The 17,336-nt window shown below is 43.9% G+C and overlaps 1 protein-coding gene across 3 annotated transcripts in view; it reads right to left on the bottom strand.

The window, feature by feature from the left end:
- Nucleotides 1–10,783, bottom strand: part of CARHSP1 (calcium regulated heat stable protein 1) — a 35,736-nt gene extending 24,953 nt beyond the window's left edge. Inside the window, exon 1 of one of the 3 annotated variants that reach the window (XM_027886169.1) lies at nt 10,679–10,783. Coding sequence is in view for 1 of the 3 variants with exons in the window: in XM_027886167.1 (XP_027741968.1) it covers nt 3,707–3,716 (10 nt within the window). In the remaining 2 variants the exon portion in view is untranslated. Of the gene's footprint in view, nt 1–3,706; nt 3,732–9,020; nt 9,077–10,678 lie in introns of those variants that run through there. The other 2 variants (XM_027886168.1, XM_027886167.1) reach the window with 2 other exon arrangements.
- Between the last annotated feature and the right edge of the window lie 6,553 nt (nt 10,784–17,336).

The raw sequence follows: 17,336 nt of genomic DNA, 5'->3' as shown, positions 1-17,336 counted from the left end.
AACTCTCCCTCTGCCATCACTCCCATGCTGGCACATCCCCTGTGAATTTATCCCGGGATTTATTTCATACTGGCAGAAAATATTTATACCAAAACATGAGAAGTCTCTCGTGTGTCTTGTGTCTAAGCATCTTAAGGCTCATCTACAAAGCAAATGGGCTCATACAGTGTCATAGCATTACAAAGAAGTTATACATATGTAAATTCCCAGGCACTTTTCAAAAGTTCTCCCTTTCTCAGCCTCCTCTCACATCACAAAACTTCAGGCACAATTATGGGTAAGTTTGTTCATGTGCAACTTTGAGCCTTTTAAGGCTAGAGAAATCCTCTGAAATATTTATATGGCTCAAGCGTTACTCAGAACAATTAGTTCACTGTGTTTCCTCCCTAATCAACATTTTCAGTAGGGGAAAACATTTACAGAGATCTATAACCATGAAAATTTATGAGGCATACGTGTATTGGCAAAGCAAAAAAACCAACAACAACAATCCTTTGAGGATATTTCATCTGTCAGCATTACAGCAAGATGCAGATGGTAGGGAGCAGAATCAGAAATCACTCAAAAATAACTTGATCCTCACACCAGTACTGTGAGGCACCCACAGACCCCAGATGCCTTTTTACCAGACCAGATTTAATTTCTGGCTGTCCCAGTACGCAGTCTCACTGCCTGTCACTTCCTAGTCTAATAACTTGAGAATATTTCAATTAGATCTCTCAGAAATCAATTAAACAAAAGGTTTGTGATTGAAACATCACTAGGAACCTGCACCAATACCAATTAAAGATCAAAATATACACAATTTACTGAAATAATTTAAGAAAGAGAAAACACTCTGTATCTGACTCAAGAGTAAAGAAAATTCTTGCTTTCTGCTAAGCAACAAAGAAATGTTCTTGAATTCCATTAAGGTCTCCTCCTGTTCTATCCTGTCCCACAGTTTCCTACCTGCATCCTACTTCCCAGGCTCCAACAGCACAAATTCTTCCTACACAAGCAGCTGCACCCACAATACAACCCACAATGAAACCTTTCTACCACAGAAAAGTTTTAAAACTACATTCCACCTGCATGAAAGGTTAGCAATGGGCATCATCATTCCAACGAAGATGGCTTGACAAAATGCATATTCAGCCTGTGCTAACTGACAGGCATAGAAATGCACATTTCATTAAAATCAAACCAAAAGGAGCATTTTTTACACACACACACACACACACACACACACAAATGGGATGACAGACCAAGATTTTAATGGAGAAAGTTCATATAATTATATGCTTAAAGATCAGTGCCCCATTTAACAACTGCATTTCTGTTTTCTCCTTCTCTCCACAATTTACAGTACATCTCACCATGCATTACACAAGTTCATGCTTGTGACTCCAAGACCCCCCTCAGTGTCCTCATTTCCTCAGCTCTAAAGCAAAGATCATCTCCTTTGCAGCAGCAGGGTGAGGACCAGCTGTGTCCACAGCCCTGGATACAAACCCCGAGTGAGCTGCAGAGGTCCATCAGGCTGACAACCAGCTCAAACCCAGCAGCAAGCAGGAGGCAACACACCCACTAGCAACGTGCCTGGCCCCAAACCAAAACACCTCCCTGCGAGCAGTTCTTTGTGCTTTTAGTGGAAAGGAGACGGAGGCAAAGGGGTCTTCACCCTCCATCAGGAATGCTGCTCCACTAAAACTAATGGTTAGTTGGTGACTCTCAAACTGAAATTGCCTTTATTTTATTTAACTAAAGTCTATAGGATACGAACTATATAAATATATAAATATACACATTGCACAGATCTGGTTTTTCTTACATAACCAAACTCACTTCAGATTTTCAGGAAAAAAATTCTTCTTAGTCCCAAAAATGCTTACAATACCCACAGTCCAGTAAATCCACTGCAGGCAACGCATCGTTCGCAGCCAGCTAAGAGGAAAATGGACCTACAGGGAGTTTAATTGCTTTCCCTGATTATCATGTGTGCACAAACTAGTCTTTCTTGCTCAGCACATCCACTCTGCAGTTCACAGCCAGTCAAATGGCAAAAGGAGTCATATTGTGTTTTAATGCCTGCAAAAACCGCAGCGCCAGCACAGGCACGTGTGCGGGGCTTGATGCCGTGCCTACTTACACGTCAACAAAACCATTTAGTGCGCTGTGATTTCCAGAGCCACGGCCCCAGTGATGTGCTGGGAGGGCAGGGAACAGGACAGAGCTGTCCAGAATCACAGACGCTGTTGCTGTTATTTATGTCTGCTGTGTTAATGCTCAAAAGCCAACACAGACCAAAGCAAGGGAACAGACAACTCAAGCTTTTCAGGGAAGGTAGAAATCAGCTGTTATAGTCCAAAAAAAAGAAGGCAAGATTTGAGGTATGTATGTTGTTCAGGCTTAAAAATAAAAATCAATATAGAGGCACATGTTTAATGGAAAAATTGTACTGTGTTGTGTTAGAGCAGTCACAGTTCCAAGGAGCTGTATCTACTTCACCTGCAAACACAGAGGGAATGGGACACACAAGCAGAGCAAACACCACACACGGGAATGGCAGTGAGTGCCTTTATGAAAGATTATTTTGATTTAATTTACCTCTTTGGTCACATGACCTTATGAAGCTGGAAAAGACCCACTATCAAGAGAGATTTGAGATCAGTAAGAAAACAAAGGCAAGGAAATGTGTACCAGGCCAGTATTTTGTGTGAAACCTTATCTGTTATACAGCTAAGAATCCTCAGGTAAGCCTGCATGTGTGTCTGCCTCAGGAACAAGCCCTAAGTTCAGAACAAGCCCTGCCATGGCACTGGGAAGGCAGAGGCATGCACGTCTGGGGGTCACCCTGGTCTGGGTGGCCAGGAGATCTGAGGCTGCACAGCTCCACATCAGTGGGGTACCAGAAAGAGAGCCAGGGAAGAGGCAATCCAGCCCCACTAAAATGTTTAATAAGAACAAATTTGATTAGGATGCCAGACCCCAACTCTACCAGTCTAGAGAGTGTCCAGGAAAACCACTTTCCCTGCTACTGGGCTGTGATAAATGCCGAGACAGCTCTGCATCACCTTTTTTTTTCTTATTTTATTCCTCTGGGAGGATTTTCAGATGTGGTTTGTCTACCAGAAAAGCCTGAGGGATGGAAGAGTGGGAAAGGTGAGGATGTGAAAAACTGACTGTGCAGGCAGCATTATGATGACACTGTGACCATGGGATGTTGCTGGCAGAGCCTGGGCAGCAGCTCTGCCAGAGTCAGCCTGGCCTGGGTCCAGCAGTGAGTTTCTGTCCTGAAGTCCCTGCTATTGTGGGTAAAAGACTGCAGTGCATCACACATCCCCAGGGAGAGAGAGCGCTTTTTTGTCTAAACCTAGTATTGGGGAAAGCAAAAAGTAAATTTTAAAAAATACTGTATCAGAAGACAGTGGAGTTGCACAAACATATAGGTATATAAAGATATGCTGTCTACTCTGGGATTTGTATTCTAAACATCAGTGAGAATAAATTTTTAGGACACAGTTCCTGGAATAGGGAAAAACTGCCCTTTTACATAGAATAAAAGAACTGAGACCTGTGGAAGACCACTTTTCAAACATTTTCTGTAACACCATAAAGCAGAAAGTCAATACAAATATTCACTCTATTGCATCTCTCCCATACCAGTAAAATGAAAAACCCACCACTTGAATTAGCCTGAAATAACTTTAAGAACTCCTCCTACCAGTCTCCATCACTAAGAGGCTCCATGAAAAGGCTATCACAACATTTCATAATTCCCATTGCTAGATTTTCCCCAAATATTGGACATCCAAATCTTTACAGCTGAGTAAATTTTGCTTTTCTTGGCTGCTGTCAGCAGAGCTCCTGATCCGGACAAGACACTGCACAGACAGGCATTGCCTTGCTGGGCTGGGTGAAAAGATCCAAATGATGTATTTACACCCCAGTAACAGGTATAAATTTTGTAATTTTACATTTCTCTTTGGTAGTTTCATTTACCCTTTTAAGTCATTGTCGAGAAGTTGCAATCGTGACCGTGATTTATTTTAATCAAGTAACTTATGTAACTGAAAACAAGAAAAATGTCTTTGAGCAGCCTTCTGAAATCAAATCACTATGGGAAAGCCACCAAACAGTAACCACTGAGGAGGCAGGAGCTCATAAAACAATATATCCATATCGCTGGAGGGCCTCGATCAGCGTGACTGGCAGCGCGATGTAAACAAAGCAAACACGAAAACGTGTACTGACACAGAAAGAAAATTCCTCCCCAACTGGACAGGCAAGGTTAAATGTTTATTTCCTGGACACAGATCACTCTCTGTCCAGACAGTCTCTTAAACAGCAAGTGGCAAAGCATTTGAAACCTTGGGAAAAGCAGCGCTCCTGGAAATGTTTTAGGATGCAGAGCTGTGTCTGAAGGAATACAACATGACTCCCACGGCAGAGCTGCCATGACAGAATACACCTCCATCCCACCCTGCCCAAAACCAACACTGGGAAGGCGAGGTGAACATCAGATGCTGAATGGGATACAAACCTCCTTATTGGAAGCAGAGGCTCACGCTCTAATTCTCAGAACATTTATATTTTGTTTTTACTGTTAGCCATCAAAATCTGCAGTTGCAGCAGGCAGCTGTGTCTCCACACCGACTGGCAGTCTGTCCTCCACCATGGGACAAATGGTGAGACCTTCAGCACACTACAAGTGGCTGAGCAGGACAGAGAACCACTGCTATAGGCAGTAGCACCAATGTGTACTTTGCTTTCCTTCTTGGGATCAGCCTTAGCTCTTAATGCCCCACCACTTCCCAAGTCATATGCTGCTCATGAGGCATGGCAAAGGACCAGCATGGTTTAATATTCAAGAGAAACTATCAGGTCAAGGTTCTCCATTTTCCTTTGTCCCACACAAAGCAGTCTGTGATCAGATCAGGCACAGAGCCACTGGTGTAAGAAACACAGCCCTGAACATGCTGCACGGGCTTACTTGCTTTTTCCAGAAAACAGTAATAGAGCCCTTCCCTGCAGCTGAAAACCCCCCAGGGATTCAACTGCAGGTTGATTTGTTTTCTCTGTGACTTCATCCCTCCGCTATCTGATCACCTTTCAAAGGGAAGCTGCAGCTCAAACCCAGGTTTACCTTCCCAGACCTCACTGCCAGGTGAGAAGCGTGGTCACAGGCCACCAAACAATTATTGCCCAAACAACCTGGCAAGAGCCCAAAGGCCAAATACATAACTGCTGTACTTGAAACACCCTAGTATTTAAACGTCTGTTGAGACCTTCACCCTATCTCCAGCTCCTCCCTGCAGAAATACAGAATTCCAGGGAAGAGGAGCCTAACACTCGGACCACGGATGACGGGTCAAAAACTTAATGTTCGTTTACTTTAGACTACTATTCAGCTTCCAAATTGCATAAATAATGCAGGAACCTCTTAATGCGAGTGTCATTACCCCCAAGATAATCATTATTTAGAAAGCATTTCCCGGGTTACTTCGTTACATATCCACATTTGAAATCGACCCAATGAAAAAAGCTGCTGTGCAAACCAACCAACGGCGAATAAAAACACCAGCGAACCTCTGAAATCAATCAGTAGGATTGTAGCATCGGAGGAACCACACAAATGACGCTGCTTTAACTGGAGTGGGAGGGGTTTTCCAGGCTGTTGCAGCCCTGTCCATTAGCGGGAGGTCAGGCTGCGGGGCAGCGCCCACCCGGAGGCCCAGCCTGAGTAGATGCGACTTGACTCGCATGGTATTTTACAGCTTCCCTCGGGGACGGCAAACAACAGAAGCACCACTTTAGTCTACCCCACCTGCCCCAAAAATGACAGAAACGAAAGCTCAGAGTGTCGTTCTGCACAATGAAGGGACAAAGGAAGCCTCAGTTCAGATCCTCTCCCCTCTGCCACCAAGGCGGGAATGGTGCTCCGAGGTGCCACTTCGTGACAGAGGGGGTCCCATCCCTGCACCTTCTGCTCCTGCCTTTTTGTCTTAGCAACTAGCTGGAAGGGGGGGGGGGGGGGGGGGAAGCAAAATCTTCCCGCAAAATCTCGCTTCTGCTTGTTTACAAAATCCAAGAGGCAGCTGTTTATTCTCAGAAGGGGGAGACTGCAAGAAGCGATGCTGAGAGCTCAAAGCCTCGTGTGCAGCCCCGTCCGTGCTCCCCGCTCTGACACCACTCGCTGCCTCCCCTGGTGCTCTTCCTGGTAGCACGGGCTGCATCGCTCAGGCTACAGCCACGCACGTCATGAAAAAGGAGAACAGGCACAAAGGCAAATCCTGAGAGCGCTCCCCGGCCAGCTGAGGTCTGCCCAGAGGAACTCAATTGCAGAAGCGAGAGCAGAGAGCAGCGCAAGGCAGGGGCTCCTTCACCCGGGCTGAGTGACCCCCGCAGCCCCCCGAGACCTCCCGGCGGGGAGCGGAAACGAGCGATCAGCGAGAGGGAGGAGGAGGAAATGAACATCACTGATCTGTTCAAGGGGCTGCCTGGGACGTGAGGAAGAGACAGTATTAGGCTGAGAGAAGGAAGCAGAACAACTGCCTCTACCCTGCCCTGAGAGAAAAGGCAAAGCAGTTAGTCAGAAGAACGCTTTCTGCAGTTTATTTTATCTGAACTACACTGGGGAGTGGCACGTCATGCAAAACACCTCCTTTCTCTACAGTGTTTCAGCTGTTTCTTTTTGTTTAGCTCTCTGTATCAACCTGTTGCAAAAAAAAAAAAAAAAAAAAAAAAAAAAAAAAAAAAAAAAAAAAAAAAAAAAAAAAAAAAAAAAAAAAAAAAAAAAAAAAAAAAAAAAAAAAAAGGGCAGGATTTGAGTTTCTAAAACTGTTGTGCAGAAAGAAAAGCAAACACTTCAGTCCTTTCTTTCCTCTTCAAAGGCTGCCACCCCTCTGATGGGCAGAGTGCTGTTCCCAGGCCCAGGAAGGGATTTGCACTTTTTGAGCTCAATTCCTCTCCCTACTCTCTGTCAGAAACCTTTCAGATGAGGGGTAGATTAACCACCAATATCCAAATATTTATCAGCATATAATTGAACAGTTACAATCTCATTATATTTTGCTAATCAACAGTCTCTTCCCAAGTTTCAAGCAGTTACTATCAATCTCTGCTGAGACTACTCCATACTCGGTGATCCAAAAATGGTTTCTGATAGAAACTTGAGACAAAAATAGTCAAAAAGATGCAACCAGTATCAAACAGCTTTCACCCTGAAGACACCTCGGCCACAACCAGCAGGCCCCAAGTGCTTCTGCACCCCACATCCTGCTTGGGATGAAATGGAAGCAGGGGGAGGATTTCTTTACTTCTGCCACTGCCAGGCTTAGCACCAAGAACAACCTTGGCCACAGCCTGCTGGTCCTATCACCAAGAAAGGACCCCCCTCACCACATTTCATCCCAAGAACTCTATTTTGTGTAGTGCACAAACACGATCTGGCAGTTTGTTGTAAGACAGCTCTACCTGCAGTAAATACATCCATGTTCATGGTGTGTTTCATTCTCAGGTGTATACAAAGCCTAGATTTATATTTATTTAGACAGCACTACCCAAAAAGCAAGTCATAAGACAGAAAACAGCATTACGTGGCCTTATCTTGCTACTTCCACATTACTTGTATGTAAATATTTCTGTGCTTACAAACACGAAAGTAACAGAGGAGACAATGCTGGTCAAAATATTTACAATCATGGGCAAAACGCAGTGACAGAAGCTCAGGGCAGTGCAGAGGGTCTTTGTAGCCAGAAACAGGTGCCCAGAACATGTGAGGACAGGGAAGCAGCACCCAAACACTTGGTTCTGTGTCACATGGGTGTCACGACATGCACGGGGCCCTGGGATGAACTCCACCCATCAGCTCTGCCCCTGCAAAGGGCCACTTTAAGACGCATGTTTTCTCTCCTTTTATGCCTCATAGAGCATGTAAAAATATACCCACTGCCAGAGAACAGGTTCATCTTTTCTACAGTTTCTTTGGCACACATAACTTTTTTTCTGTAAACACACAAAGTCTTCATACATGCTTTTTCTTTTTTAAACACTTACATATTAGTTAAGCCTTCTTAGACTTAATGGAGATACTGAGATGTATTTGTGAAAGTCCAAGCCCTCTGCAGCAACATACACAGGCCTATCTTCCATTAATAATCAACAGAAGGAAAGAAATTATGTTTGCCGAAAGTAATATAATAGTCAGAAGGTAAACTTTAGGAACAGCAATCAAAAACCCTCGCTCAACCTCACAAAAAAAAAAAAAAAATGATCAAGAGGGTCACATCAAAGCAACCCCAAAGTTTTCTCAAACTCTCCCTGAGATCAAACCTAGGGCCACAGAAGGTTTTGCAAACATTTCTTAAAAGTAGCTCGGCAGTTCCAGCAAAAAGAGAGCCATAAAAGAACTTCAAATGCACTCTCTAAAAGACAAATCCAGAGGCACAGATCCAAAACTCATCCTCAGAGGCTCCTCTGCAAGGGCAAGAAGTGACATGCACACACATCTGACACGCAGAGAGAACATGAAATAAGGGTTCTCTTCCCCAGTTTTACTGCTCAGAGGTGCTGACTGTGAGAGCGAACAGCTCACGCCACAGCAACAGACTCTCTGAGTTCCAAAGGATCCCTCTCAGCAACCAGTGCTTAGAAGACCTTTTTCCTCCTCGTGCGAGAACGCTTCTTACTTAGCGTGCTTTGTCTTACTCGTCATTTACAAAACAGGCGATTCCGAGAGTATAACAATGGCACATCCGCAGTTCCGAAGCGCGACAAAAAATACCCGCAAAAGTGTTAAGGGGAAAAAAAGAAAAAGAAAAAAAAAAAAGGGGGGGGGAGGGAGAAAAGGAAAGGAAAGAAAAGCAAACTAGCCCTAATGTCTAAAGCGAAATAAATGATAAATGCACCGCCCCGCAGGAGGCGAAAGCCGCGCCGGGCGCTCCCGGCACGCTCCCCGAGCGCAGCGCGGAGCCCACGGACCCTCCGTCCCTGCTCGCCCCCCCCGGGGAAGGGCAGCTCGCCCCGGCCCCGCTCACCTGGTCCGTCCGGGCTGGCGCTGGCCCCGCGCAGGGCCGGGCAGTGTCGGCGCTGGCCCAGCCCCGGCCCCGCCGCTCCCCGCCCCGGCTGTAACGCGGGTGGGCCGGGCGGCCGCCCCGCTCCGCCCAGCCCGGCCCGGGCTCACCTGGCCCGGCCCACAGCGCCCCGGCCAGGGGGGGTCCGACCAGCACGGGGGGATGCGCTGTCCGACCTCCCGTTCCCCTCCCTGCTCGCAGTGCCGGCCCCGAGACGGCTCTGTCCGAAAATAAGATCGCCATAGCGAAGTGGAGATGGTTTTAAAGAAAGGGATGACGCGACCGGAGGGCTCAGTGAAACAAGAGAGCCCTGCAGTTACAGAAGAATAATCCTGGCGCTGCTGAGAAAGTCCACGCGTGTGCTCTCTAGTAGCATGACTTGAGCGTTGTTCATGCATGTTCATGCATGTGCTGGATGAACCAGAGTTGTCACACAGGGCCTGAAGTGGCAGCTGCAGCAGCACCACTGATGAGACAGCCCGGGACAGTGATGAGAGCAGGCTCTCAGTAAATGGTCACAGACTTTACAGGTGCACAAGGGTCACTGACAGATCTTAGGGCAGAGAGAAGGGAAAGCACTACATAAGCACTACATCCAGCCATCAGAGTTTTAGCAATGCTTTCATCTGTGCACAATTTTCCTGGCTGATAATAAACCACAGTATTCTTGAAGATGGTTTTACAAAGAGAGCTTAGGCACTGAATTCTTTCTGGTACTTTTCTACCTAAAGATACCAGAAAATCATGCCCTGATATCATTACAAAAGTAAGGTTTATAGCAGACAGAAGTATACACACTTTTAGCCATTATCATGTAAGAAACAGCAGTCTGCACTTTGTGGTGAAACGGCCACACACATATTTTAGCAGGGCTTTTTTTTTCCATGAGGAAAATTAAACAGAAATCTTATGGCATACTGTGTTTGATCTGAGAACTGGGCATCTAGAAGAGGTCTCAGAATATGCAGCAAGCAGCTATCTGTGTCAATCATATGGTTGTCTTCCAAACTATCTTACCTCTGCATCCAGTTCTGTTCCACACAAGATCTTACCCCTTGGTAAGATACAGTTACAGGACTGATGACTTCTCTTGCTTAAAACATTAATTAGAGCTAAAATTAAACATTTATTCCTGGAAATCTTTTCTCTTTTGCTTTGTGTGGCAAAAGTGCTTTCTTTTTTTTTTGAGGTGGAGGAGGATGAAGGGAAAGCACTACATAAGCAAGCACTGTTCAGAGCAGTCTCCCCAGTCACACAGCCTGGGATTACAGCTGTGCTTTCCTCAGAGGTTCAGCACTCATGAGCCATCCCTCTTCTTTTCCCCTCTCCCTCTTCTTCCCAAGCAGAAAAGCACAGCCCATGGGAGATACACGACAGTGGATGTCCACAGCCATGAGGCTGGTTTTCAATATTACATGGTGAGCTTGAAGGACCCTCCATGTGAATGTGTGTGTGTGTTCCCCCAGCCACCACAGCTAGGAAGTGTGATTTTGCCTGCTGCTTTTTTCACCAGCTGCCAGAGAGGCTCCAACTTTCCCCTGCACTTCCAAGTCATCTCCCTCCCCTCTTCCTCTCTCGCAGTACAATCATTAACGATCAGTTAATCATTTCCACGTGCCTACCTTGCTCTCTCTGTTCCTGGTGTGGGGTGGCCGTCAGCGCTGCAGCTCCTTCCCGGGATGCAGGCAGGGCTGGGAACCTCCCCAGAGAACAATGGTGTTGGGTTGGGCCAGCAAGGGGCACCCCGCAGTTAGGAGGAAGGCAAGAGGTGGTCCAGAGCTGCAGGGCTCACCTGCCTCTCTCCTTTCCTGCTAGATGGTCCCTTGCTTACTCAGACACAGCTCTGGGCTGTTGCTGGGACTGAGCACTCCCCTCAGCAGTCCTGACAGGGAAAAAGCCAGAAAGATTTCTTGATAGCATCATTATACCACTTTTCATTCATTTGAAGTATTCAGACTGCAATTACTTATACAATTTGAGTGAAGGAAATGAGTGTGTAGGGGGAAAATGTATCAGTTAATGTGATTCATTAGTAATGGTGGGTGATACTCGTCCCTGCACAGCAGCAAGGATGAGGTGGCTTGAACAGATCTCAGATAATTGGTGGGTGCTGATAGTAGATATAGGGCAAATACTGCCCACCTCTATTAGAAAGGCATGATTTAGTCTAGGATAGCTCCACACATCCAGAAAGGCAATCCAGTTCTGGATTATGGACTGGTTTTTTGGAACTAGTAATCTAAAAGATATGGTTGGCACAAGCACAAAGAGTGTAGGCTGGACATGAATGAGTTGTACCTGAAAATTAGAAGCAGGCTCTTAAAGATTAGAGCAATCAAACTGTAGCAGAGAATAATAGGAGGAAAAATACCCTTAACTCCTGAATATTTTGCATACTATGCTTCAGTCCAGAGTGTTCTATTGTACTTCATGTTCTCATATCCAGTGGCACTCCTGACTGGAAATAGAGCAACGCAACACCAGTGTGCCAAACCAAAAAAGTGTGATCTGCCTTTCACTCAAAGCTGTTTACTATATAATGGGATACACTCACTCTGTTTTACGAGATCATTTTTTTTCATACCAGGCTTCTGACAAGTTGTTGTGTGCTCTCACTGTCTTAATCATCGGTAATTTTGAATCATGATTCAGATGAGATCTGTTCAGTTTGCAAGGCGTAGGAACCGAGGACATCTCTGCTGTTCTCAGATTAAATCTTAGCAGCAAGACCAAGGGAGAAAATGGTCATATGAATTTCACTCTGTGGTTAGGGTTTAGAATTGAGTTAATGCTAACTAAAGGTACAAATAAGCTTGCAAACACTTTACAGAGATCTGAAATAATAGAAACAAACCCTCAAATTGCCATATAGTCATCAATAACACAGAGTGCTAAAAGTAGCACTAACACAGCCTTCTCAACAAGAACTTGGTCAAACATCTTTCCACCTTTCCCTTGGGGGAGGATTTAGCCCCCAGACGTAGTTATCAAATCCAGAGCACTCTTAGTAGGAGGGTGAGAAACTAGTTGCTGAGCCTCACAGCCAAACTTGGGACACTGTGTTATGGACAAGAAGTAGGTCAGCTCCAGGCTGTAATCACCTCCCATTTTGTACTCCCAGAAGGTGTAGCCAAATCCTACCAAGCAGGTATTGCTTAACTCCTAATTTGGCCACTTGGCTATTTCATTTGGCTACTGAAACAGTGAGAGCTTTCATGAGCTTGCCTTTACCAGGCATATCTTCTTATTTTCCTTCTTCCTTTTCTTACACTAAAACAGTTCTAGGTTCTTTTTTAGGAAGTAAGGGACTTCATGCTGGCATGGGAGTCATCAGTGAACAGCTTGGTCGGAGGAACACTCCATCCAGTCTCTGCAGATTATTTCCCCTCTTGGTTACAATGTTTTCGGGTTCCACTCCTTCTAAAGAAAGATTTATGTTTATCATGAGCAGAGGAATCTTTTAATGCATGAAATCAGACAGAAGCTGCACAGGTACCCAAGGTTTTGAGGTCAGTCAGGTTGTCTCTCCGTTGATCCTGATGCAGTCACCTAATACTCGGCTCTCAAAGCTGATTTTTCGGATCACTTGTCTTCACAGTCAAAAGGACACTTTTTTTTACTTCAAGAAAAATAACATATAGATTGTGCTCAAGTAGAAACACAGAAAAGCTGAGCTTTTCAGCAAGGTAAGCTACAGGGAAATTGGGGTGGTTTAAGACCACATGTCTTGTCTTCTTGGTATTTTACTTCATGTGCAATTGGCTTCCTTATAACCCAAACATATTCTACTAGGAAAACAAGGCCTTAAAGAAGAACTATTTCTCTGTCATTTGCTTTTTATTTAGTAAATACTGACTACCTGTCAGAAATAAAATACTGTACCCTGCTCCCTCTTCAGCTGGAATCTTCTATCCCTTACTCCTGTTGTTTGTATTTACTCTCGGTCATTATCACCAGTTGCCTGACTGGCCACTCTGCTTGCCCAGCTGATCCAGACACTCACATCCTGACACCACCTTAGCCTCTGCCCTCCCTGAAAGCTTCACCTTTCCTTCCAGTTGATCCCTGGCAGACTCAGCACTGCGTTCACAGTCAGGCCTGGTTGCTGTGAACTTGCCCGCGGATGTCAAGAAGCTTCGTTTCCCTCCTTTACCGGGACCCACAGGTGAGCTCCTGCCAAGGTTTGCATTATTCATGCTGGAGGGTCAGGCCAGGAACTGATAGGCAAAGGGCATTAACATTTGAAGACAAGATGCAGCATTGCAGCTGAAGTTTCCTTTTTAAGTACAGTGTGTTACCAAGAGGTTAATCCACAAGTGCACTGCATGGCAGTGATCCTTCCTAGTACACAAACCACAGACACTGAACACTGTGCCTCACTAGTACACAGCACTGAACTAGGAAACTATTTTTGGAACATCAGATATAAACCCAAACATATTACTATGGCCTTTATAAGGTTTCCAACTTCAAACTGGAACAAAGATCAAACTGAGCCATATTTTACTGGTTCTAACAGATGTCATGATGAAAAGATGGCAGTAGGTTAACCAGTCAGACTGGTAAACCACTCTTTGACAAAAGTGCATGTATATCATGTGTTATCTGTAGTCATTTAAATACATTTGTTTTACCACACACTGGATGATAATGTTCATAATTCACAATGATGAATTATGATGATAATGACCACATAATTCATAATGATGACATGTTGATAGCTAATTATAGTAAAAAAAAAAAAAAAAAAAAAAAAAAAAAAAAAAAAAAAAAAAAAAAAAAAAAAAAAAAAAAAAAAAAAAAAAAGAAAGAAAATGGAAGTCATGCTCAAATGAACACATAGGAAAATCTTTACTGTGAAAAAGAGCCTGCAAAACAATCCTCACACACGTGGGCTGGGTTGTTGTTATGACCTGCCTCGAGAGATAGCAACTGCCTGGAGGAAAACCACCAACACTGAGTGTGTAGCATCCCTTGAATGCTACAGCTGCAGCTGTCAGGAACTGAATACAAAGGCAGGCAATTTTCATGGACAGTTTATGGTAAGATGTTTCTTCTTCCCTCACTGCCCATCTTCAGATTATGCACCATTCTCCTCTTTTCCCAGTTTGTCTATTCTGTTTAGGTCCCAAACTGAACACAGAGGTCATGTCTGAGCTTAAACTTTACATCTTGCAAAGAGCTCTGTGTGCTATCAGTTAATTCTTTGTCACAGCTGTGATTAAACTGGCACAAATGTCTTTTGATCCCTTTTGGTAGAAAACTGGCTCATACTAGCAGTGAATTGACTGGACAGCTAGATTCTCCCAAAACACTTGTAAATGCAACATCCTGCACAGCAAGGAAAAAAAAATCAACAACTGGATATTTTTTTTTCCCTTGAAAAAAGGATTACTTAAAAATTCCCACGGTGCTAGAACTATTAGATGAGTGAAAACAGAGATGGAAAAGAATATGATGGAGGGAGATCAGTCCAAGGCTCCAATGTCCTGGCATCTAGAGGATGCTGTGCACTCCTCTGTCCAGAAGTTTGGAGCAGAAACTGCAGTCACAGTCCATGTAACAAGATGCTATTTCCTGTGTTTGTGATCAATGTGATATATGGGTTAAAATATTTGTGTTAGTTTCATTTTGGGCAATTATCCCATCGACATATTCACTCAAACACCAGGGAGAGAGAAATGCATTCTCCCAGCTACATTTCTTGATGTATGAGTACTTGTTTCAATCTACAAGACACAATTAAAGGCACACTCTCTGCCCTCTTTTCTCTTAAGAAGCACTGGATATTAAATCTTACGTAGACATTACTTCAAATCTTCTGAAAACTGGCAATGGCAAGTTAGATATGGCAAAACAAGGGTGTTTTCACAGGCTGGCAAGCCTGCCACTCTTGAAAGCTTACCAGGTTTAAATATTTAATGATCAGACACGGCATTCATCCTCCTAATCAATTCTTTTTTTAGATACAAGTCTGAAGAGTCTCAGAAAGTGCAATCAGGCAGTGCTGGAAACCTGTAGAGGCCTCTCACACCAAGCGGTCAATAGCTACACTTGCTAGGAAATGAATGGGGAGGCAGAATTCTCTGTCCTGTTCCATTAGAGGCACATTGAAGCCATAAAAAGGGCAGATTGCCTTGAGATAAATTGGCTTTTACAAAGTCTTTTCTTTATATCCTTCATGTTGGTGGAATTTTTTTACTTAGGATTAAATGAAACGGAAACTTTTACAAAGCTGAAATAAGGAAAATTCATTCTGGGAAGGCAGTGGACAATGTAAGTCCCACACATGCTGAAGAACATCTAAGAGATGTCTGCTCACAGACCTGGCACAAACCATGAAAATAGGCCTGGAATTGGGCTGGGCCAGGCAGTGGGTTACATTTGTTTCAGAAACACATGGAATATGCGTGGGCTGATGGAATTTAAAAGTGACAGAAAGTCAGAAAAGAGTGTCTGAAGTCATCTTTTGAAAAGAACTTAGGTACTTTCAGCCAAATGCTCCTCCTTCTCTCACTGGGGTTCCTAGCCCTCCCTCCCTTCAGGAGACAAATATTTATCCCATTCCTGTCTGCAAAACAATAGCCAGAGGAGGAATAGTGCTTTTCCCCTTATTTAGTAGCTGAAGGGTCAGGACACTCAAGCTGAATGTGGGAACTTCCAGCTAAGGCAGTTCCCAGGGGAGACAAGACTTCTTCAGCATCTCTGAGCTGGTTTCTTGGCCCAAATGTAAAAGTCATCTGAGGAGGGTCTTGAGTGCTGGACTCTCCTCATCCATAAGATTCCCCTTATCAGTAGATGATAGTGTCATTCATTCACAAATGGTTTAATAAAATTTGGACTGTTCTTAGCAAAAATGATTGCACCGACTAAGAGATTCAGGGCTGAAGACCACATAGATCCACAAGAGACAGACATTTCAGGTGGGGACTCAAGTCAATTCAGCTGGAAGAAGGGACTGCTACTACTTACCCCAGATCTTTGGTGAAGTGTTGAGTTTTGTGGCATCTTTCATTGCAGGGAATAATTTCTAGGCAATTGTTTTGCTCTAACTGAAGCCAATAATAAAATGTCTGTTGTTTCCCGAGGAGGCCCAAGCAAGGTGAATAATGCATTCAGCACCTAGAGAAAAAAATGTGTGAGGCTGACAAAATTAATAGATAATAGTACTCTCTACCCTGGCATTTCTCTTACAGCCCCATGGATAGAAGTTTAACTGTGAGAATTCATTAGCACAGCTTTCCTTTGGGCCCGGGCTTTTATTTGATGCTTAGATGACGATGCATCATGAATACTCATGTCTAAACAGCAGAAATCAAAATCGGTTTGAAAGAGATTTAGTGATAATTCTAGTCTGCAGGAAGAGGGGAATGTTGTATACAAAGATAAAAAACTCTCCTTGCAGAGCAGCAGGATTGATCTGGCTTATTAAACCCACCCAATAAAAAGTGGTGCTGTTGTTTTTTTAAAATGCAACTTGTCCTTATGAAAGATGCTTGTTTATGCTTTCCACAATGTTCACAGGTTCTTTTTATGGCACTTCATATTTCTCTAGTGCACAGCTGAATAGAGCCTAGGAAAAAATGTAGCTGTGCTTTATTTTGAAGTGCTGCACAATAATGACTATTGTACAGTCCTTTGGGTTAAGTCCAGGAGAGTGACAACTGATGGCATCTTGCCAAGAGGTGAATAGGATGAGCTGATAAAGGCAAACATATTTAAATATCATTGTACTCAGAGAATACTTTTTTAGAGTGTATTGGGATGGAAAAGGCATGGGGACATTAGCAGTCATTTTCTTGTGTAACTGCTTAATTCTCCATTTAAACTACTGCTGCCCCCACCTCGGAGGAAATCCTTCCAAACATACAAAGGGGGTCCCAGTACAGCAAACCAGCTAAGCCTCTAAGTCAATATTTAGTTGAATGCACAGGTACTGCGCTGTGTGGGTACAGATGGGCTCATTCTCCATTTTATATCTACAGAAACATTCACATAAGGTACAGGAAAACATAAACAATCCTTGATGCAAATAATTCAATGTACTTTCTGCAAGTCTGTATACAAGATAAGACCAAACGCTGACAAAGAACCTGACAATTAGAGAAATGAATAAAAAGTGTTCATGTAATTTTGAATCTTCATCAGGAGCTCAAATATCAGAAAAAATATCAGGAAAAAAAATGTGTGTGTGGAGGAGCCAAGGACAAGTCAAAATCTCTGTACAAATTGGAAGGATAAAGGGAGTAAATACTGCACTAAGTAAAAAAGCAAATAAGA

The sequence above is a fragment of the Empidonax traillii genome, unplaced genomic scaffold, assembly GCF_003031625.1.
Source record: "Empidonax traillii isolate 1590-97213 ecotype Southwest subspecies unplaced genomic scaffold, ASM303162v1 scaffold180:size851510, whole genome shotgun sequence".
NCBI lineage: Eukaryota > Metazoa > Chordata > Aves > Passeriformes > Tyrannidae > Empidonax > Empidonax traillii.
The sequence above is the reverse complement of the archived record's forward strand: the minus strand, read 5'-3'. Positions and strand labels throughout refer to the sequence as shown.